General features: G+C 44.2%; 1 protein-coding gene across 1 annotated transcript in view; it reads right to left on the minus strand.

Moving 5' to 3' along the window:
- DEPTOR (DEP domain containing MTOR interacting protein) overlaps positions 1–23,958 on the minus strand; it is a 77,279-nt gene extending 53,321 nt beyond the window's left edge. Inside the window, exons 1-2 of the mRNA XM_080339942.1 lie at positions 23,929–23,958; positions 23,675–23,770 (exon numbers count right to left, since the gene is read on the minus strand). Coding sequence (XP_080196068.1) covers positions 23,675–23,760 — 86 coding nt within the window. The 5' untranslated portion in view covers positions 23,761–23,770; positions 23,929–23,958. The remainder of the gene's footprint in view (positions 1–23,674; positions 23,771–23,928) is intronic.
- Positions 23,959–24,632: the final 674 nt, after the last annotated feature.

A 24,632-nucleotide genomic window follows, 5' to 3' on the forward strand; every position in this document is an offset into this window, starting at 1 on the left:
CTGTGGCTTTAAATAAAACATTGGGACTGCCTCTTTTATGAAGTTCTTCTTCATAAATTCAGAAAGTAATAAGATCACTGAGACATCCCCAACACTCGGAACATCTTACTAACACTGGCAGGGGTCAAAGCAAGCTCTGGGGAACAGACACTGGCATGGCTCAGGGTCTAGCATGAAATCAAAGTGACTTATCTTGGAGACACTCTTTCAGCCCACAAATTCAAGCCAGAAATTCAGACCACAGCTTCCCTTGTGACTACTCCAGACTGCAGAGTAAATTAGATCTGTGTGTTTGTATCGACCTGTCATAAAACTAGAGACCACTTGCAAAACCAGAGTTTGGATTTTTAACCCTCAAAGGCGGATAATCTGAGCCTGCATCTGGTCTTCATTTAAAACAACGCAGCATAACGTTGTTGATTTGTTAAAACAGTGAATATAATAGGATCTGCAGATAACTTTTATATCACATTTTGGACTGCTACGTTGGCATTTTTCTAGGGTTTGACTCTGTAAGGGAAAGGAACATGTTTGGCAGACTGCTGACTCGCCTCCACTTTTCTCTTTGGTCTGTGATATACCCATGTGTGAGGATGTTCTGATAGTATCACCAAATCAGAACAATATTTGTTCACCTCTCTTCTTTAGAAAGCAGGAAAACTCAGCAAGGTTACAGATGTAACACCACTTTCTCCCCATGTCCACAGGAAGCTGTGAAGTGGTTAATCTCCCTGCCTGACAAGCCATCTCACTTTCAATCAAAATGTCTATGAACATGAATAGTATTTCTAACTGCCTGCACACTTGAACCTTGAGAGCTTCTGTCCTGCTGGAAAGCATAAAATCATGTTTTACAGAGACGAAGAAACAAAATGCAGGGAAATTATTATTTCACCTACCCCTAGTCATAAGGAAAGTGGAAGTCTGCCTGTCTAGCTCCAGCTGCTTGCTTTCTGGGCTGAAACTGTCCGAACTCAGGCACTCACAGTTCTCTTCCTCTATAAGTAAGTCACATATAATTGCGCTTCTCACTCATGTATGGATGGGCTGGGATGCACACACAGGATGAATGCATGCAGCTCAAGGTCTGTGTGAACCTGCTTTAGCAGGTGGGTTGGACTGGATGGTCTCCAGAGGTCCCTTCCAACCCCAACCATTCTGTGATTCTGTGAACCACTGTGTGGATCTCCAAAAGAACCCATGTACTTTCCTAGAAGAACAAGCCATCTTTGTTCCTGTCCATCAACTAGGTTCTGTTCACATTATTTTTCTGTCTCCATTGCAAGGCTATGCTTAGGCTCACCAAATCAATAAAGTACTGTGGGCTCTAATTTTCTTTGGGCTGTCTTCTCAAATCTAAACTGAAGATTTCTACCATAAACTGCTGAAATTTCGAAGTGCAGACCAGAAACCATAGGACAACTGTTGTTATAGACAGCCTTTGACTAGATCAACACGTAGCCAAAAGCCCATGAACTCTTGTGGAACTATGCTGAAAATCATTCTCAATAAAGGAAGTATTTTACAGCCAGAAAACTGAAGAAGGAGCAGTGAAGGTCTCACAGGAAGCCAGTGAAAACCAATGAAATTTGTGTCAGGGAACACCAAAGTGTTATCTCAGTCCCATGGCTGTGAGAGGTGAATGTTCCTCTGAAATGCTAAATGGGCTAAAGGGGGCAAACATGGGTCAAACAGCCCAAGTCCTTCTGCTGTAGCTATTCCTACCAGCACTGCCATCCAGCAACCCGGAGAGACAGACTGGGAATCGGGGAATATGATGCTGGGCTACAGGTCTGCAGCACTGGAGTCAAGAAGAGGGGCTGCAGCAAGGACACAAGGGGCTGTGGGTGCCAGAAAGCCCTGCTGGTGACCACTCTCTTGGGAGACGTAGGACAGACACAAAAAGCTACAGGTTGAGGTCCCTTATGCGCCAAGGCTGACATCTTGCTCACACTTATCCAGAAGCAAAAGCTGAGTATGAGCTTGCCATGCTCTTGCACTGCATGCAGCAGGTTTCAGACCTCGTGAGAAACTAGGAGGTCTTTCCACCCACCCATCTCCCAGCACATCTGGGGAAGAGCAGATCTGTAACACCCAGAAAGCACCATGGTACTACCAACAGTAAGAAGTGTCATTATCTGCCAGAAGTAACCCAAGAAATCCACCGGAGAACTGAAGTCAGCCAAGTGTGTTATCTCAAGTGCAGCTGTGATATTCCTTCCACCCTGTCAATGAGTGATAAATAGTTTTGCTGAGACGTTTTATGGCTTTGGGTAACCCCTGATCTCAAAGTCCTTCCAGGGATGGCTGCTCTCAGCCTCAGCACCATAGACCGGCAGGATTTCTCCTCCCCAATATTTTATGCTCCTCAGAGGGACATCAAATGTTTGTACTCCTTTCAGTGGTCCTTGACAACCCTGCTGAAAGCAAGGGGGAAAAAAAAAAGGTGCCTTTATCATTAATAATATGACATATTTCAGTAATCTCTCAATTGCTTTCAGCAACTGTTTTCCATCTCTGCACAAAACCCTCAACCAATTACTGTGCTGTGTAATCATGAGAATCATTAAGCAGTAATAGTGAGTACCTGGCAGGTAATAAAATTAATAATAAAATACTTAGTGTTATGTACTGCTGTTAACAAACAGAATTTTATATTGAGGCTATGATTTAAGACTTTTACCCACTTCCAAGAAATAAGTAGGTTCATCTTAAAATGAATATACATGCAATGCTCTTTCAATATACAGTATGTTGTATTAAAACCATTGCACTTTGTTTCTCTCTTCTTATTCTAAAGAAATAGCTTCCTTTTTTTCTTGTTTAGTATAACTGAATTACTGAGCCTTATGTTCATTTTGAAGGAAGCTGTGAAAGCAGTAAGTGAAAAACTACTGACTAGAAAAGGCACTCTGTATTGAATTTCTTTAAATTAAACAAACAAACAAACAAACAACATATTTTGGCATGGATCCATGCTTTTTTTTTACCTCCTATTGCTGGCAATACCCCAATATGCAGGATATTTCTCTAACAGAAGACATGATTTAAGGGAGTTCTTTCCACTGTCTTCCAGAAGTCTATTGAAATGCAGTAACTGACCACTAAACTATAAAGTCAAACTGGAACTCATGCAAATTTCTGAACACTGAAAGTAATGATCCATTTCACTGGATCACCCAGAGGTGATTAAATTGCAAGTGGTTGACCTTCACAGTGCAGAAACAGCAAATGGAGGAACAGGTAAGACTATAAAATGCAAGGCTGCGCACTAACAATAAAATGCTTTGCTCAATACTGTGAACTTGGAGTCTGAAAGCAACAGAGAGTAAGAAATAGCTGAATATGCAGTAGCTAAACTCTCACTGGCTACAGGCTATCAAAAGGCTGAGACTACACAAAAAACCAAAGGCAATCTCAGCTTGCACCGAGATGTTTCCAGAAATGGCCGGAAATGCAGTTGTTCATGTCACTGTACGTGATACTACAAAACATCATTTAAGTATTGTTCATGCCTTCCTCATTCAAGAATGATAATCTCAAAGAGACGAAATGAAGCAGCACTACACCGGTATGAGAAATGATGAGTCAGTCTTATGAGCAGAAAGAAAAAGATACTGGCTTGGGAGTCTGGCCTTATCTAAACAAAAAGTGAGAGGAACAGAACTGGTGTCTGTAACCTTCCAGATGAGTTAAAAGCAGAGTGCAAGAAAAGCTATTTAAATCATGCTGAGTGATCCTAAAGTAAAAATTAGACAAAGGTTTGGAGCAAAATTTTCTAATTGTTACTCGAGACAAGAACTTGCCTAACTTTTAGAGAACTGTAATTAAAACACCAAAGGATCATGTGTTATAGTATTCTGCAGAAGACTTCCAGTCCTGTGTTTTATAATTATTAATACATGACACTTATTTCTATGAGCAACCTTGGGAATACAACAGACAGGAGGAATATCAGAGACCAGCCTTTGAATGCACTTTACTAGGACTCACAGCCTTTCTGAAGTCCTGTTTCATGTCAGCTGCAAAAAATCGAAGTTCAAGTAGTGCCTATATTAAGACATTTGCTGTTTATATTAAGGCTTTTAGTAAAAGCGGGCACGCAGATATACAGACATTCTTCATGTGCTTGCCAAGGCACAGGAGCTGTAAGTATGCCAAGAGACGTCCCGATTTGTGAGCGTGCTTCCTTGCTTTTGCAACAGGGTATTACTTGTTTTGCATTTTTGCTGTGCAAGCATACAACAGCCTTTATACAGCTGATTGGAAAGATATTATAGGTATTTAACTGGCCTGTCATTATCGTACAGTCAACACCAAACTCATGGCATGTTTTCTTCGAGTCTCTGAGGGAAATGCTATGACCTTCGTGACCCTCATCTTTTTAAGCCTGGAATTTGTCTGATTTTATATAGTGGCACATGATTAAAAAAAATACTGAAATAATATAGAGTATGTAATTTCTAAACTAAATAACTCAAAATAGGATAGAAGCCTAAACAGACTCATAGTACAACCTTTTTCAGTTCCCTTAAGTTGCCATGTTTGCTTAGAAAAACATTGCTTTAAGTATAAAATATAAGACAGTATGACCTTCACAGGCAGCTGGACAACACAAATCAGTACAATCTTAATTAACATCCGGCTCATCTACGTATGTTTTTCTTAAAGAGAAACATGTAACATCCAATAAGGTTTCACTGTGAGCATCAAATGAAAAACAAATGAATCACTATCTACAGTGAAAAAATGAAAAATGTCTCAGAAAGTTATTGATTACCCCAAACCACACTGAATGAGTTCCAAACACATCTAAGCCAAATGGTAACAATGATTTTACTCAACAATTCTGCAACATAACATTAATTTTTTAAACACACAAAGGGTTGCTCTCTGACACAAATGTTTTAATGACAAAGAACTGTCCTATCTGCTTTAAATCTCTGTCTTTATCTAGGCCACACAAACAAATAACTTGAAGAATTATAGCATATGAATTTAAGGGGATTACTCAATGGCATGAAGTTACTCACTGCTTAAATTCTGGCAGGCTAATGAAGGCCCTTCTCATTAAGGAAAATTTATTAATAAAAATCCTAGCTAAAGATGAGTTCTATTTAACTTATTTTTCTTTGGCAAAAATCTAGCCTGGGGATGGTTTCTTCTGATGAGCTCAGCATTCTTCTACATCTGATATATGATAGGAACAGATACTCAGCTGCTGCATAACCACTTTATGAATAGTTCCTGCTGTCAGGACACTATCAAGGAGCTTGTCTTGTTTGATTAAGCCTTGTTAAATGCTCACAAGAGCTTTGAAAAGATAAATATTACAGAAGTGTTCTTCCTCTGCTCTTAAGATTAAATGGAAAATTTCCTATAAAATAATAAATATATCAACAAGGAGTCCAGAGAAGTTCTGTTGCTCTGCTGAACAGCTTGCTCCCGTTGCTGGGACATGTGTTTGCCATTTCTCATTCTAGGCAAAATTCTCTCTGCATACATGCAGAAAGCTCAGTGAGCAGGTATTTTATGTGCACTGACAATAAATTCAAAGCGTGACTTCTTACTGCTTTAATAACTCAGAACATGCACCCTGACCCTTATTTGCCAAGTAACAGCATTGGCTTTACATATGATATCAGCCCCAGTTGAATGCTGTTAGACTTAGATTACAACAACATGGTTACATTTACAACATGCTCCGAACTCTGGGTCAGGCTTGAACTTGAAGCTCAAACACATGTTGCTAGGGTCAGGCTTTAGATGGGCAACAGGAGGTGGTGAGAGGCTGAGGCCTGCACTGTGCCGTTACACAGACACAGATACTCACCTGTGTAAATGGCCCAATGCTGTGTGTTAATCCTAAATCCAACTCATTCACTCAAGATGAGCCTTGACATCACCTGTCCTGAAGGAAGGCAGGATCTTTAGGAGCCTGGGTATGGTTGCTCTTCAGATGGTGTCAACGACAGCCACGGTCGGGCAGAGGGATCGCCGGCACTTCTTGTTGTAGCTACCCAGACATCTGGAGGTATGCTAAAGACCATGCCAAGGTTTAGTCCATCACTCGTCCTGGCTATCAAAGCACAATACAAACAGTGCCAATTACGTCTTAATTTGAATGTAACTTACTATAAGTTTTCTGAATGCTGAACTACACAAGGTTTCAGTCTACAGGTAAGTTGGCTGTGTGTATATGAACTGCTGAAACTGCAAAAGGTTTGTGGCCACTGAAGATATGAAATCATTGACCAAGTGGCCAACACCCTTCTGTGCCTTTTTCCACAGGTCTATCATTTTCTGAGGTGGAATACAGATATTTTACATGAAAAGATGTGCTGTGTACTGTCTTCAGCCTGCAAGCAAAACATTAGAGTTTCCAGTCCACTGGAACTTTCCTTAGCCACTATATGTTTAAATAAATTCTTCTCTCTGTGTTTATTGTGCTTTTCCTAAACAGCTTATGCAATTCTTTTTCTTCCTCCTTTGCCCCAGTAACGTGTTTCCCAAGAGTACTGTTGTTACTGGCCTCATATAAACTCAGATGTTCCACATTCATCAGAAAAGAAGACAACACAGAGTACAAACATATTTCATGTGAAATTATGTAGGATATACGCTTCAGCTGTTGTTGATTTACACATTTAGCAAAAAAAAAAAAGTCATATGACGTTCTTAATATGTTAGTTTGGAGCAACTCTAGCCCCTCTGTAGCCAAATAGTGAATGCAAGCAATTATCTTTCAACCACCACTGTTTAATTCATTACAATAGGGCCAAAGTATAGCACTTGGAAAAAACACCACTCTATAGAAACCTAAAATGATTGGATTTCTTCCTGTTATGAAACATTTTTAAAGGATCTAGGCCTTGCAGTGTTGTGGTGAAGCACAATGGCATACAGAGAAAGCAACAAATCTAATTGCTTTGTGCATATTGAAAGAAATACAATTATTTCCAAAAGGGTGGGATAATGGTTGGGCATACGCCTGCTTTAATCACATCTTTGATCACATGTATGAAGGCAAGGGAATATACCTCACTACCTTCCAAATGAATTATCGGATGAGACATGTCCCTCCAAGGGAAGAAAAGTGCTAACAGTTCTAATACCTCAATGCAGGACTGAAAATCCACTTTCCACAAGCAAAGTTGGAGCTGTGGGACTATGGAAAACCAAGAATTTATGCACAGAAATAAACTCCCAAACTGAGTCCTTTGTGCGCTGTGTGAAAGGATCTGAGAGTGCTCAATCCATTTGTTTTATCGCCATGCAGGCAGTGAGAACAGAGGAGCAGGTGGTTTGCCCTGAGATGACTGTTCCTCTTGCAATGCCAACATGACAGAGCCAGCAGGATTTCTGGCACTAAAACGATCTACTGGCCTTCCAGCACGTGTGGCTCCATACACTGCCCTCAGCCTCTGTTCTCACCCTTCAAGGACTGATATAAAACCAGTATGTCCCAAGTGTGTGCTCTTTGGTTTCTGTCCCCAAAGTTCTTAAGAAATGGATCTACAGAAAACCTCACATACACCTTGAAAAGCTCTCTTGGTGGCAGGAAGAGCTGTGATGTTGGCATCTCGTCAGTCTCTCATGATCTGGGGTGAAATTCTGGCCTGACTTAAGACAAGTGTGGTCAACGGAATCAGGTTCTCATCTTCACACGTTCATAAAAGCCTTAGTTGAAACAGAGATTTCAAAAGTTCTTGGGCATTCATTTGGAAATTGATACATTTATAGTCCTTAAATTTGCTTGAAAATTAGACAATGTGAGAGGAGTGGTACTGTCAACCACCACATCCTTTGTAGAAACTAACCCAGCTGATTTAGCACAGAAATGGGTTAGGAAGTATTCTTACAAGCCCTCCCACCAGTGCAAATGAGTGGATAATAATCTCTGGTTACCAGCCAGTAACAAAATGATGATATCAGCCACCACAGCTTAAAGGAGACATCACACTATGCCTTCATGAAATATAGAGTAACTCAAGTTGGAAGGGACCTCTGGAGGTCATCTGGTCCAATCGACACTGAAAGCATGTCCAGTTACTAAAAGTTGCTCAGGGTTGTGTCCAGGCAAGATTTTAATATATCTGAGCTCCTCTGGACCCCTATTCCAATTTTTTACTTACCTTCACAGTGAATAATTATTTCCAAACATCTAATTAGAAACTACCTTGTAAATTTTTTCCACTGCCTCTTGTCCTGTTTCCCTACACCTTCTCATGTAAGTAGCAGCAGCCAGCAGTAAGATTCCCCTGAGCAGCCTCTGCATAAGGCTGAGCAGGCTCAGCCCTCAGCATCTCCTTGTACATCACATCCTCCAAACCCACCACCCTGAGAGCCAGCCCTCCTCAGGGCTTACTCCAGTGTGTCAATGCATTCTTCTGCAAAGACACCTTTTTGCTGTCTATTTTAGCTAACTGCATAATTTTGCATAAATCAAGGCTGAGATAATAAGCATTTAATAAACCTTGTTTGATTTCTTTTGTTCTGTGTGCTATTAAGAACCTACTTTCACTGCCTTGTCTAATTAGACAAGCAGCAGCATGATACCAGTGGCTCCTACTATGCAGCTATTTTTCTCATCACACAGATTCATTTATTAATTTAAACTTATCTATTTCTATAATTTCCCAAAAGGCTTTAAAGGTCTGAGTTTGTCCACATGCTACTAGTTTTGAAAATCCCTTAATTGTCCATGGCAAGCCTGTAAGTTTCTGGCCCCAAATAATCCTCAAAATGGTATTTGTACAATCTCTTTGGGGATTTGTATATTATGATACTTTGAGCTTCTTCATATCACAATCTCCCTCTGTTCGTGCTGACCAAGCATCAAAACAGCAGTTTAAGCTAGGAGTCACTCTTTCTACATCTTACTAAAAATAAATTAATTTCATCTAGGGGAAAGTATAAGTTAATTACATCCTGAGCATCAGGAAACAATTAACAGCTTCCTATTATATCACCCTGATTCCAAAGCTATACAATTATATGCTGCTGAAAAAAAAAAAAAAAGGATGTGTGATTATCAAGACAAGGATCTTTTCTGCAAAAAATTAAAGGAAATTGTTCCACCGCTGACAATCAACACAATAAATAATGCTTAGTTATTAACTTTTCAGAAGTAATTGCCATTCTTTGCAATGCTAACTTTGAGTGACGTGTTGAGCATGTGCTGGTCAGATCCTCCTCCCAAAGGGGATGAGTGTGTGCTGGACTCCGATTCCTCAAACATACACTCACAGCTTCAGTTTCCTCTGGATATTCTGCAATATTCATTGGAATTAAATTAAAAATAATTGTTTTTATGAACCATATTGCAATTATGTCTTGCACTTGGTTTGCTTTTTACATGAGATCTGTGAAAGGCTTGAGAAAACACAAAGGAATACGCAGGCTTGCCTTAAGCAGCCCAAATGCTTTGAAGACGCAAGTAACATTGCGAAGAGCAATGGATACAACACGCTAACACTTCTTTTTAACTCCTGCCTTTAAACTCATTTGGCCCAGTCCGCAAGAAAGTGGTGCAAACACAAAGCCAGCAGATTGTGCGACAGTTCAGCTGAATGCTAATGGAAACATGACGGCAATATACCCGTTTTGGCAATGGCCCTTAGTGAGAGAAGCAACGAAACGAACCCACGTAAACCTCCACAGCTCCAAGTCAAAGGCCACTGTGCCAGATGGCAGCCGTGTTACTGGGGGGTGGGAAAATCTTCCCGAACCATGCACATTATATAAGATCCATAAAGTATAAATATGATAGTGTGAATTAGTTATCAGCAGAACTTTGGTCTCTGCAGATTCCTCATACAATGCACTTTCCAGGACAGCTATACCTCTCCCCCAGAAAGTTCAAATTCTGTTCCAAGTTCTCCTTCCCTATTATCTTATACCTCAAGGCTTCTTCTGTGCACTGTCCCTGACAAATGTCATCTTGTCTGGCACTTATCTAGCTGGAATGCTCTTGGAAAGATAATTTCCACAGCTCTTGATTGCAATCATGTTGCCCATCTCATTGATTCCTTCCACTGCCTTCTCTTCTGTCACATCAAACTCAGTATTACTGTGCTTATCTTCACTCTCAAGATCCCACCTTTGCTATCATCATCTCTCAGCTGCTACTGGCTTTGTCCTGACTGGCCACTTAGTTCCAGTTTCGCCACTCAGTTTTAAGACTTCAAGTGAGCATCTTTATGCTTTCTGCCTTAATGCACAGGAGGTATCCTCACCCAAACAGCCACAGAGGTGTTTGGATGTAATCCCCCAAATCCTCCCCAGTATTGCTATGATCTGTACCAAAAGCTTGACACGTAAGCAGGTGTTGGGCTGAAGCTGCATGTCTGGTCACCACAGTGACAAGAATTGTTTCAAAACAGCCACAATATCTCTGTGTCTGTATCCATGTGCACTCCCTTTGTTTTACATTTAGACCAAATGATGTGGGAGTAAGACTGTCTTTGCTGCTTCTGCATAATGACTTGCTACGCTCTGGGATGAGAACTTGGGGATTCCCAGTATAAATTGGTTCTTTATTCTTTGTAAATGAGCAGCACATGGGTTTTGGCAACCCACTGATGAGTGGCTGGTGGGATGCAAACCTGCTCCAACCCACAACCCATGTGAGCATCTCCTGGGCTCAAAGTCACACCAGTGCAGCATCCCAGCTCCAGGACTGGAAGCAAGGCTATGGTCTGGGTCAAAATGAGGCATAGGCAGCTGAATTTCTCTAACATCTCTACCACCAAAAGGAGAAAGTCTTGTTGTGCCGTATTCCTTCTCTTTGCTCTTCTTCTCTCCTCCACATCCCATCATTGTACCATGCCAGTATCTCCTCTGTGCTGGCTCTGACCCTCTGTGTAAATCACTTCAAGTCACTAACTAGGTAGGAAACAACCCTTTCTCATTGTTAGGTTACACTTCTGCCAAGTTAGTAAGTTAAATCCACTCAGGGAAAGGTTTGATGAGTTCTGGAGCTGGCACAAGGTAAGCAGAAGACAGACAACAGGCAAAGAATGGACAGAAGGGGTGAGGAGAGGCTACCCTTTCCTGCAGCAGCAGCCAGACACGCTGCCTCAACACCGCTGTGAAACCCAAAGCATCACCTACAGCCCCGATTTTCCACAGAAACCAGAAAACTCTCATCTCCCTGCAAATCCCTATGTTGCAGCTGTGGCAGCCCAGTAAGCACCCACACAGTTGCAAGGAAAGGTAGAATTATGGCCTTGTTATGTGAAAACCAGCTTCTATATTTGCTCTGAATTAGCAAGCCAAATCAGGCATATTTTTTAATCATTTGTAAATGCACCTTTGAGATCTGAATGCATTTACTGGATTGACACACTGTTAAGAAGCAAATGATGAACACTGTAAAATTATAGGGCTGATAATTAAGACAGTGGGTTGCATTCTGAAGTAGTGCTGTCATATTGGTAGCACTGTGATGTGCTGGTCATATAAATCACATCATACAAACTTCAAAACACATGAAATATCAATATTGGTATCTCTTTATGCACAATACTCTGACAAAAGTGCAGAAAGTAAACATAAAAACCTTGAAAGATAAATAATCTAGGCAAATTGCAAACATAGTTTCTGTTCCTATCTGGTAACAACATGTGCAACCAGCACTTAAACTCAACATGATTTTTATAGTCTGTCTTCTACTGGAGTATGATTTTTTTTAATGGGAATCCAGCAAATGTTTGACCCACGTGGAGTTTAAGCAAATTAAGCACTGAGGGGGTGGTCAAGTACACCCAGCAGTGGCTGCTGCCGCCGTTCCCTCTCTCCATCCTTGACCATATGTTTCTGCCGGCCCCCTCACCCCAGCACTGGCACTGGTCTGACCTCATGCTGAGCCTGTTTAGAAAGTTAAATTTTTCTTATTTGGCTTCAGCTGCTTTAGTTCCCTAAACTTTTGGTCCCAGACGAACGCCAGTGCGCAGTGCAAGTGCGATAAGAGTGGGGCAGCAGCAGCCGTCAGCCAGATCTGCAGTATCACAAAACCACAGCCTTAAACTGTAGCTCAGTGACACGGGGTAAGCCAGCACCCATTTCTCCCCCTCCACACTTCTTCAAAGAAAGCTTTTTTTATGGTTGTGGGGTAAACTGGTTTGCAGAAATGATCCAACTAAACTATCAGCCCTGCTGATCTCTTCTCTAGTGTAGGTGACTGACTGGTGATGGTCCAGAGATGTTTAGGCCATTCCAATGGAAGGGAAGCACAGAGGAGGGAATCAGGAGGCAGAAACGTGTCGGTGTGGGTACAAGAGAGGACCACTGTTTTCAGCAGCAGTGCTAGCTCAAAGTTTCAGCCTTCCAAACTTTTAGCCCCTCTCCACGTCCCCAGGTTCAGGCACACCTGGCTCCCTGCACACCTGTGCCATGAAGAAAAGCCGAGCTGAGGAACAGAAACAGAGGGAACCAGCAGCACACCTGCTAATGACCACTGCCTGAGGAGGCTCCTTTGGCTTCACAGGTTTCCCTGGAGCAGGAGTGTCAAACTCATTTTCACTGGGGGCCACATCAGCCTCACAGTTGCCTACAAACGGCCCAATACAATTTTAGGACTGTATAAATGTAAGAGTAGTTATAAATGAGTTTGACAGCCCTGCTCTAGAGTCTGAGTGAGCCTGTGACACATTCTGTGGGTTATCTTCTCCTTTTCTCCATGCTTCCATGCAACTCAATGCTTCAGAGTTGTCAAAAAATAAAGGAGCAAGATCGCACATCATTTTACTTCCATTCCTGCTATACAGCACTCTCCACGCAGTGTAGGTTTAAATATTTTATTTTTCTTTGACTCTGAGATCAGTTTCATTCTTTCTGTTGCAGGGAACAAAAGCATATGCACAACACAGTCATTTCTCCCTAAGGTCACAGAAAAAATGTAGGATTCACGGGAAAGGTAAAAACCTCTAAACAGTTAAAAAAGATTTTAAAAATTTCAAGTCATGACTGTTGTTGATATTTATGAAATTGATTAAAAATCCTTTCTCAGCTTTCCTTCTGCTAGTTAGTGGAGGAAAACTGCTTTTGTAAATCTGTCTCTCCATTCTGTTATAATGCCAATAGTCTTAATCAAACCAATGTAACTAAGGATCCTTGTGAGACTGTGTTCAAATAGGTTTAAGATGTAGTTGACTCCAGTGGTTTACAATTAAAATTGTTTAAAATATATGGTTTACATGCTCTGCTCTTGCTGAAGAGAAAACAAAACAAAACAAAACAAACCTAATAACAACCCATGACTAACATGGGAAGTGCATCCTTCACTCTGCGAATGCCAGTGGTTCTGCTGAGACCTGAAGCTTTGCAGTTTCTGTCTTTATTAATCTCAATAGCCTCGATGCAGCTTTTCTTCACGGACCATGTACATGAACCAAACCTGCTTAGCTCTTCCTTCTTACCCAGCCTTTCATCCCCTTTGCCAGCTCCTCATCAATTTAAACTCTTCCCAGAAAGGTTTATGGTGAGGATATGACTATACTCAACCCTGGCATTCAACACAGGAAATAAAAAGTATCTTTCAGTTAGCAAAAGAACTCACACAGGTCAGTTCTGCCAGGAAGAGACAATAGAGCTAACACAACCACAATACAAGCAGAATAAGGGGCAAGAAAGGTAGGAGGGTCCAGAGCCTCAGGAGGGAACGGCTGTTTCTGAGAGCAGACCCTAAGCCCAGAGCTGTGCTGGATACGCGGTGATGGGGATGAAGAAGCGGGTGTCAGGAATGTGGCTGGACTGTGGAGAGGCTAACATTTGCGACTGTGACAATATCCCTCACTTTCTTAAGTTTGAGATCACAGAAAACACTGAAATTCTTAAAGTTTTACACTTCAAAAAGTGCTGGAGCATATAGATAAAATAAATACCTCAACTGAAATGAGAAGCACAGATTCCTCCCTAGACCTTGTCCATTTATCCAACAGTGAAAGGTGGTGGGCCTCTCCCATGGCTTCAATCCAGCCTGTCACTCCACAGATGTGACTTTGGAGGGAGATAAGCGCAGACCCTTTTCTGAACGCGGTGCCCAGAGCTCCCCGCCCACCCTGGCACACACAGAACCACCTCTGCAGCTCCACTCATGGGAAGTACTTTCCTCTGTGCTTTCAGGATGCCACTCTTGGGTTCACTGTCTGATCTCCCAATCTAGAAATCCCAATCCCAACAGAGTCTCATTTGTTTCCCCGAGTCTGACGGCTTCACACAGACCCTCCCTCACCAGCCAGAGCCTGCTGCTGCTGCTGCAAGAAACCGCTCCCAACTGCAGCCAACATTTGTCTTGCAAGAACTTTATTTTTCTCCAGCGCATGCAGTGCCTACCCATACCGGGACTTGATAAACAGCTCAAATTCCTAGGCAAACAGTAAATAATAATGGCAAGTGATAGGAGGATTTCCCTGTCACAATGCCAGGCTACCGGCATTGCCCTCACAGAAGCAAGGAACATGCAATAACTGCAAAGCTAGATTGCCTCTGGTGCTTTAATTCTGCCTTCCCTGCATGAGCATTAACATCAAAACAGTTTCCTTTACCTCTTCCTGGGAAGTTCCTCTAACACAAAATAAATAAAAAGTATCCTTGCACATGCTTTGTACTTCCAGGATCCTTTGCTTGCCTTCTGATCTCTGCTAACCTGAGACGAAAGTTAATGATTGACTCCATCTGGAATGGAATACATAAAATATACAGCACAAACCACTCGTACAACACCCGCCTTCTTGTGTACATAGCAAAAGAGCGATCGCTATTTGCACAGGCGTTGTTAACTACTTGATCTCTGAGCTGTGCTTGAGGAAAGCTGTTGATGGGAATGGCTAAATTATGAAAAGGCATAGCTTCAAGGAAAGAACTGAGCAAACAAACAAAAGCCTTACGTCTTAATTTCCAGAAACGTTGCATAACCACAAATTTTACTGAAAGACATGAGAAACTGAGATTCCTGGACCAGGAATCATATACATATAAATACACGAATACATATACCATATATCATGTATATATACCTATATATGTATATATCTGTTCATGCATACATGCTCATATATACATATGGGATTCGATGTCATTAAAATTAGCATAAATAGGCAAGATTGAAATACAAAAGAAGGTGCATTAGGTATCAAAGATTCTAGAAAAATGTATATATTAACCTAAGAACCGTATGGTTTTTAATAAAATTAAAATAATTTATATTAATTCAAATATATAATTGAAAGTGTTGTGATAGGGTAGAGTTAGCGAGAACTTTCTTGATTTCAAACCACGTCATTTTGCAGCTTTACCCACCTTCACTTTGAAAGCTTTTCTTTCAGTGTGTTACTCTGGTAGAACTTCACAGAAATGTGAAAATGCTTTATTTTGGAAAACAAATTAATGAAAGTGAAATGATCTGGGCAGAGAGCTGATGATATAGTCTCCTGTGTCCTATCTCCCCAAAGAAGTCAGCGGAGAAGAGCTTTCTCAAGTGACTGAAAGCTATCTTTTCAGGGTTAGTCCAACTGGTAGCTCTTGGCTAAAGGAAACGCAACCACTGGAGGAGAACTAAGGAAGTCGCAAGACCACGGTGCAGGAGGTGGAAAAGCACATCAGCCTTTTAGGTGGAAGTACAATATTAGATTGGCTTAGGCGGATCAAAAAATCTCATCTTAATGAATTCTATCTCTAAAAATGGCATATATGTTTGTTTAGTATCTGAAGATTGGTCAGGACCTGACTTTAGAGACAGTGACCTCTAGACAATTCTGTATCTTAAATCCTTATGTTTCTTTTAGCGTAAAAGCTTACACAGTTTTAGTAGCACATCATAGCACTGTTAATATACTTTCAAGCACAGTAATAGCATTTAATAAACTATGTAGCTATATGGTTTATATCTTTAAATATTATAACAATACACTAACACTAAGGCTGTCTTGATTACATTTCTCTAGAAACTGTTATCATTATGTGCCCTGAGTTCTTTGCACCTTAGCATGCCAATGAACTTTTGAACCCTACCACTGTGAAAAAGGTTGACTATTTATTGCTCAGAATTAATAAATAAATAAATAAAATGATGGACCTGCAGGTGCTATAATCCTGCAGAAGTTAATGACTCTGAAAGTTATGCACTCCAATATATTGAGAAGTTTTATTAAAGTGATAATTTTCCTGAAGTGAGACCTTTGGAAGACCAGTGAAAATGCGTCTTGGCTTCTCCTGCTTCAAAACATACAGCTCTTTACCATGTCAAACCTCTTTTGTAAGACGAAACTCACATACAAACTCTGACAAAAAGGCAAACAAATTTATGTTGAACCGTATCTTGCATTTTGTCTCTTCCAAAAGAAAGAATAATCTCTAAGAAACATGCCTCATATTTCCCTAATCAGAAGGAAAGAAGATGCTGAATTATTAGGATTATTCTATCAAAATCACTGGCTCATCTGACAAGTTTCCTAAGTATTTACTCAACTATTTAACAGAATTGTAAATCGGGAAAGGTGTTGCTTCTTGCAATGACTAGTGATCAAGAGGTATACAAAATCCATAGAGGCATTAAATGTCATTCAAATTACACCTGCTGCACCATATACATAATGACAATTTCTGATATTAAAAAAAAAAAGAAAGAAAATAAGGTGCTCTTTTAATATTGCTGTTTGGTCAACTGAAGCTTGAAGACATCCTGAATGATTAGGCACATTTTCTGCAAGAAATGAGGGACTTGGGACTCTTGAAAAATATACGAGATTTTGATGACAATCTGGCATCAAGAAACAATTAGCACAGAAAGAAGATTTCAGACACCCCTGACTTGTGAGCCAGGCAGCCAGCAAGTATTTCAAAACATGCCCATTGAAACTGCTTTTGGTTGCCAGAGGTAAGATCAGCTCTAAGTTAATGCTCCAACCAAGAGAGAGATATTTGGATCCTGCCAAACTGCGCTGAAAGTGGCACAACGTGTTGCCTTCAACCGAGAGGGAAACGAGTTTGAAATTGTTCTGCTTAGGATAAAACTCTAATTGACTTCAGTAGTAGCGTTATGCATCCTCATTATTGGGCTTCCAGCGATGACTCTCCAAAGCACCAAGGTTGTGACACCTTCCTTCAGGCACATGCAGCCAGACCGAGGGAGCTCAGGGACATGCTTTTCCCCAGGGCTGCCCCTGGGCAGGTGTTTGCAGGAAGGAACGTAGCAAGGCAGAATCTTCATAGGGCCCTCTCAGTCCCAAGGAAGGTCCCATGATCCTCTCAAGCACAACTCCCAGTTTCTTCAGGAGGCAGGTCCATACTCATCACTTGCAGCTTAGGGAGCCCTTTAGGGCGGCTCTGTTGCAGCCATCCTCAAAGAAAGAGCTCACCACTGAACAGCTATAGGGTCTCTGAAGCTGCAGCAGAACAGAGGGTAGAGCTGGGTTTTCAGGCAGCAGCCAGAGCCCCAGCAGTTTGTCCTTGCAGGGCTGTCGGTGCTTGGAGAGCCTGCAGCTGGATTGTGCCCATCGCAGCTCTCGCCTTGCTCTTCTTAGTGTCCTGCACAACAGCAAGAGGCTGCCTAAGGGTCCATCCCAAAGCGCCATGCTTCTGAAATCATCAGCTTTGTTTCATGGCTGTCAGCCTGATAATTTAAAGGCTTACCAAGAGACAAACTTCAGAAGACTTCACTTCAAAAAATATGTTTCTATTAACCAAAAGACTTAGACGTTCGCTCAGCCAGCTACTGGATAGAGAGGCAAAGGACACTACCAGATGTAAATATTAACCATGTTAGCTAAAACATAGCTCAAAATCCTGTTTCTTTTTCCAAAATCCTGTTTCTTTTTCCTGGACTTTAGCAGGGCTAACTTTGGCCTTTTCAAGCAATTGCTGGGGGAAATCCCATGGGCAAGACTGCTTGAAGGAAAAGGGGCCCAAGAGAGCTGGATTGCATTCAGAGATTGCTTCTTCCGCGCTCAGGATCAGAGCATCCCCACACGTAGGAAGTCAAGGAAGGGAGCCAGGAGGCCTGCGTGGTTGAATAGGAATCTATTGGGTATGCTCAAGCAGAAGAGGAGAGTTTATAGGTCATGGAAGCAGGGGCTGGCCACTTGGGAAGAATATAAGGCTGCTGTTAGAGGATGTAGGAAGGCAGCTAGGATAGCCAAGGCCTCCTTAGAATTACAGCTGGCGAGAGGGGTCAAGGACAGCAAAAAGAACTTTTTCAAATACATAGCGGATAAAACTAATACCAGAGGCAATGTAGGCCCACTGAGGAATGGGGTGGGTGCCCTGGTGGCGGAAGATACAGAGAAGGCAGAATTACTGAATGCCTTCTTTGTCTCTGTCTACTCTGCCGGAGGCTGTCCTGGGGAGCCCTGTACCCCTGAGACCCCAGATGAAGCCAGGTCAATGGAGGAGCTTGCTTTAGTTGATGAGGACTGGGTTAAGGAGCAATTAAATAGACTGGACATCCATAAATCCATGGGTCCAGATGGGATGCATCCGCGGGTGCTGAGGGAGCTGGCTGAGGTCATTGCTGGACCGCTCTCCATCATCTTTGCGAAGTCTTGGGAAACGGGAGAGGTGCCCGAGGATTGGAGGAAAGCAAATGTCACTCCAATCTTCAAAAAGGGCAAGAAGGAGGACCCGGGTAACTATAGACCGGTCAGCCTCACCTCTGTCCCTGGGAAAGTAATGGAACAACTTATCCTTGGTGCTATCTCAAGGCATATCAAGGATAAGAAGGTTATTAGGGGCAGTCAGCATGGCTTTACCAAGGGTAGGTCATGCTTGACCAACCTCATAGCCTTTTATGAGAATGTTACAGGGTGGATGGATGATGGCAGAGCCGTGGATGTGGTCTACCTTGACTTCAGTAAAGCCTTTGACACAGTCTCCCACAGCATCCTAGTTGCTAAGTTGCAGAGGTGTGGTCTAGACGATAGAGTAGTGAGGTGGGTTACAAACTGGCTTAAGGAGAGAAGCCAGAGAGTGGTAGTCAATGGTGCGGAGTCTAGTTGGAGACCAGTATCTAGTGGAGTACCTCAGGGGTCAGTACTGGGGCCAGTATTATTCAATATATTCATTAACGACTTAGACGAGGGAATAGAGTGTACTATCAGCAAGTTTACTGATGACACTAAGCTGGGAGGAGTGGCTGACACGCCAGAAGGCTGTGCTGCCATCCAGCGAGACCTGGACAGGCTGGAGAATTGGGCGGGGAATAACCTAATGAAATTTAACAAGGAAAAGTGTAGAGTCCTGCATCTGGGCAGGAACAACCCCAGGTTCCAGTATCGGTTGGGAAATTACATATTAGAGAGCAGTGTAGGGGAAAGGGACCTGGGGATCCTGGTGGACAACAGGATGACCATGAGCCAGCACTGTGCCCTTGTGGCCAGGAAGGCCAATGGCATCCTGGGATGTATTAGAAGGGGGGTGGTTAGTAGATCAAGAGAGGTCCTCCTTCCCCTCTACTCTGCCCTGGTGAGACCCCATCTGGAATATTGTGTCCAGTTCTGGGCCCCTCAGTTCAAGAAGGACAAGGAACTGCTGGAGAGGGTCCAGCGTAGGGCAACCAAGATGATGAAGGGAGTGGAGCACCTCCCTTATGAGGAAAGGCTGAGGGAGCTGGGTCTCTTTAGTTTGGAGAAGAGGAGACTGAGGGGTGACCTTATTAATGTTTATAAATATATAAAAGGTGAGTGCCATGAGGATGGAGCCAGGCTCTTCTCGGTGGCAAACAATGATAGGACAAGGGGCAATGGGATCAAGCTGGAACACAAGAGGTTCCACTTAAATTTGAGAAGAAACTTCTTCTCAGTAAGGGTGACAGAGCACTGGAACAGGCTGCCCAGGGGGGTTGTGGAGTCTCCTTCTCTGGAGACATTCAAGACCCACCTGGACATGTTCCTGTGCAACCTCACTTAGGCGTTCCTGCTCCAGCAGGGGGATTGGACTAGATGATCTTTTGAGGTCCCTTCCAATCCCGAACATACTGTGATACTGTGATACTGTGAAATCACCTCACCTATGGACCATGATTTACATCACAGCTTCATCTCCCACGCACTGCTCATTACCTGTCCTGGTTTCAGCTGGGATAGAGTTAATTTTCCTCCTTGTAGTTGGTATAGTGCTGTTTTGGGGATTTAGTATGAGAAGAATGTTGATAACACATGGATGTTTTAGTTGTTGCTAAGCAGTCAAGGACTCTTCAGCTTCTCGTACTGTCCTGACAATAAGGAGGCGGGGAGTGCATGAAAGGTTGGGATGGGACACGGCTGGGACGGCTGACCCCAACTGACCACCGGGATATTCCATACCGTGTGACGTCATGCTCAGCATATAAAGCTGGGGGAAGAAAAAGGAAGGGGGGAACATTTGGAGTGATGGCTTTTGCCTCCCCAAGTAACTGTTACATGTGATGGAGCCTTACTGTCCTGGAGATGGCTGAACACCTGCCTGCCCATGGGAAACAGTGGATGAATTCCTTGTTTTGTTTTGCTTGCATTCGTGGCTTTTCCTTTATCTATTAAACTGCCTTTACCTCAACCCATGAGTTCTCTCAGTCACCCTTCCAATTCTCTCCCACATCCCACCAGGGATGAGTGAGCGAGTGGCTGCATGAGGCTTGGTTGCCAGCTGGGGTTAAACCACACCATGACTGAAGCTGATGGGTGCAAGTCAAGACCCAGAACGTCCCAGCAGCCAGGTCCCCGGGTGCCAGCTGACATAGCACAGACCGGGGCAGAGGCTCCTGACTTCACAAAGGAAAAATACAGATCACGAGCAACCAAGGAACAGTTACAAGGAGAAGGAAAGAACTCTCTGGGCTCCTCCTCTCCCTCCTTTAGCCAGCATGCACTTGCCTGAGGAGGTGAAGGGGGCACAGGCCTCCCATCCCCACTGCCAGGACTGCCAGCATGCAAAGCCAGGCTTACCAAGATGCTACTCAGATGACTTCAGCCCTCACTGAATGAAGAAGTCCCTGCCAGAGAGGGACAGATGTGCAAAAAACAGGCCACAGGAATGGGGGCTATGAAGCAACACATGAGGCTGGGGTGAGACAGGCAATAGGAATTCCATAAGGAATTTAAATCAAGCAGCTCTCATAAGTATTTGAGTTTAGACATGTGCTGTTTGGTCTAGTACGAGAGTGCTTTAAATACCTACATTTGGTTGGGTTTACGTAAGCAACACCATGCTTACAGTTTCGTTTTACACTTTTACTCCTAAGTAATGTGTTCATCCTGCAGTATACAACACTTGCTCATATGCACTTTCACCCAAATACACACATAATCACCTGTCTGGCTGCATCACTCCTGCTGGGGGCTTATCTTGCATTTGCAAGCATCACTAAGAATAGCATACAGTATTTTCCTTGAGTGCATGTGTGTGTTGGTTTCCTATCATGTGTTTGCCTGCCCCAAGGGCTGCTGAGATAGCCTGTCTTTGATCCTGAAAACCCTCCACGTTTTCATTTAGCCTTAACAATTATACACTTATCTTGGACAGGAAAAGGGAAACTTTAAATGCAGGGTTGTCTAAAACTTGTCTACCAGCCAGTTTTCTATTGCATATTTTGCTGCTTTTATGGTCTGGAAAACTGAAGAAAACTAACCCTTTTCACAGAGTATTCCAACAGCGAAACAGAGCAAAGCTAACAAAAAATTGGGGGAAGACAGACAATTTTGGGTGCAGTTTCATGCGATAGTTCCAACTGACCTAACAGCTCACTGCTGCCAATATAGGAGGTCTCGCTTCTCCTCTACTACCTCCTCCTCCTGCTCCTTGTTCCACATTCCCAGCAACAATCTCCTGTGGGTTCTGGCAGTCAGCAGTTCAGAAAACTAACCTGCCCACCGAACTGACACGCTGGATCTGCTCCCAAGAAGTGCAATAAGTACATGAGCAGACAAAAGAGAAGAGGTGGGACTACACAGACAGGAGTGGGGAGTAGGAACAGGGTCACTGGAAGAGCAGATCTCCCCATTCAGAGGTAACTAGACATTATGCAGGCTGGGCTATTCATAAAAGCACAGACCAAGGAGATCTAGGCTACTTCCTACAGATTTGCAAAGGAATGTCCATAGGTGACTTCATGGGATGGGGAATAATTATTTTGTATCTGCAGATACAAAGAACAGCACCATGTTTCATTATCTTAATAAGTAAGATGACAAATGTCACCCCTGATTGTGAGACTACTGAGCTGATCCTAGAAGCCAGATTTGTTGAAATTTCCTCAGGTTTCTCCTTAGGGAAAGATTTCGAAGCTTGTGCTTTTACATTTAACTATGAGATACACAGACTTAACATGATCTTAATAGAAAGGTTGTATTATCCTTGAATCTTCAACTTCTAATGAGAGAAATGAGGAACAGCAGGATTCTTATCAGGGACTTGGATGATCAACTGGGCACTAAGTCCACCCTACAGAACATCCATGCCAGTGCACCCAGTCAGCTACATTGAAGAGGAAATTCAGACTTGGAACAGACACTGGTGTGTTCTGGAGCCAGACCACTAAAACTACCTTTACTGTGCAAACATGGATATCACTGGTGTGCATCAAAAGGTGGCAATGGTCCTTATCATGTGAATGCAACCAGTAAAAATCACAGAATCATAGACTTGTTTAGGTTGAAAAAGACCTTGAAGATCATCAACTCCAACCATTAAACTAATGCTGCCAAGTCCACCACTAAACCATGTCTCAAGTGTCACATCCACATGTGACATCTACAGTGTCAATATCTGTACTAGCAGCAATGATGGCACCTCTCAAATCAAGCAACATTTCTACCATTTTGCAGTGTTTATCTGGCATTTCAGAAAAAAAATCGAAGAAAATTTAAGCAAAAACTACTGGGAAAATATCTTCACAATCTCTTTCTAGTTACACATGTAACACATAATTACAATAGGACTTTTCTTCCTGAATCACAAGATATTCCATCAACAAACTGAAAGCTTTAAAATTCCTTTTTTTCTCCTCTGTAGCGTATGGGTACAGATGGCACACTAAATACACCATAGAAAATAAGAACTGAGTCAAGCACTTTTTTTAACAGTTTCTGTGCTGCACGCAACTTCAGTCACACGGCACTGTTAATTACTGCTGGTGCTAACTGTAGGGATCCCCTTCCATCTGCTGGGACCAGCTGATGCAAAATAAAAACAAGCCTTTAGAACAAGCTGCACCTCTGCAGGGTCGCTGCCCGCACGGCAGCGGGGGCCGGGGCGCACACGGAGTTCGTGCGGGAGCGGTTCCCCGCGCTCTGCTTATTTCTCGCTGGAGCACTGAAACACTATTGCTTGAGGTTTGTTTGTTTGTTTTAGTCTTTAAAGACGCACCTCTCCTTCCGCGTCGCCTGATCCCTTAAGGGATCCAGCAGCCTTCTCCCCAGACGCCTCCTGTCCCATGCAGGGGAGCAAAGGTGCCCAGGGGAGAAGACCCCCGAGGGGGTGACTTACCGCCCCGGGCTCGGAGCGCCGGCTGCCACCTCCCCTCTTCCTCTTCGCTGCGGAACGCGGTGCCCGAGTCCGGCGACGCGCTGGACGCAGGTCAGGTGCTCCGATGCAGAACAGACCCTCGCCCTCCGCCCCTCAGAGACCCCTCCCGCCTGCAGGGGGGCTGCTGTTGACCCCCGGGTACATGTCACCGGCAAAGCGAGGGGAAGGCACCGCTTACCGGAGCTGCTCGCCGGTGAGCAGGACCTCGGCCATGTGCTCCAGCTCCGCCGCTTTCTGCTGCATGCTGCTCATGCCCTCCTCCATCGCCGCCGGCCTGCGGGCACCGCACCGCCGGGTGAGGGGGAACCGTGGACCCGCCGCCCGCCCCCGCTGGCAGCTGCCAGGGCCGCCTCCCGCCCGCCCCCCGCGGCTGCAGAGCTTGTCGCCGGGGGTGGGGAGGCAGCGGCGGCGCCCCCCGCCGCTTCGGCTCACCTGAGCGGGGCAGGTCACTTTTCCCCTCGGTAGGCTCGGATCCCCCCCACCGCTTCCCGTGTTATTGTGTCACAGGCAGGCGGAGAAACACATGGCTGCAGCCGCTGCAGCCGCAGCCAGGCTCGCCGAGGCAGCAGCGTCCCCCCCCGGCTGTCACACGGCAGGGTCGGCGCTGCCTGTCCCCGCGGGAAGCGGCGGGCTCCCCGCCGGGGGCTGCCAGCCAAGCGGCTGCCGCCGTCCCGGCTCCCCGGCGGTCCCGCTGCGGTGCGGGGAGCCCCGCCGCTCCTCTCCCTGCCTGCCTCGGGGAGGGGAGTGCAGAAGGCGGCCGCGCACGGAGCAGCGCAGCGCTCCCCTCCCCTGACTCCCTTCGCGCGGGTGCGAAGTCCCCGCGGCCTCACTCCGACGCGGGGCTGAACGGAGGGGAAGCGCGGGAGCAGCCGGGCCGGTTGCGCGGCGGGCGCTGCTCGGCGCTGCGCGGCCGCGGCTCTGGGACGTTCTGTCGGCCGCGCAGGGAGTGCGCGCTGCGCCTTGGCGGAGATCCTTATTGATACGGGGGGCGGGGGGGCAGAGAGGGACCTATTGATCCGGATTTTCACTCTCAAAAACTGCTGCTGCCCTCCCGCCGTCCTGATCTCTGCTCAGCCGCTACCGAGGTGTTGATTTCAGACGTTGGTCCACCTCACCTCTTTGTCTCACGGTGACCG

This window comes from Nesoenas mayeri (assembly GCF_963082525.1).
Source record: "Nesoenas mayeri genome assembly, chromosome: 2".
Lineage (NCBI taxonomy): Eukaryota > Metazoa > Chordata > Aves > Columbiformes > Columbidae > Nesoenas > Nesoenas mayeri.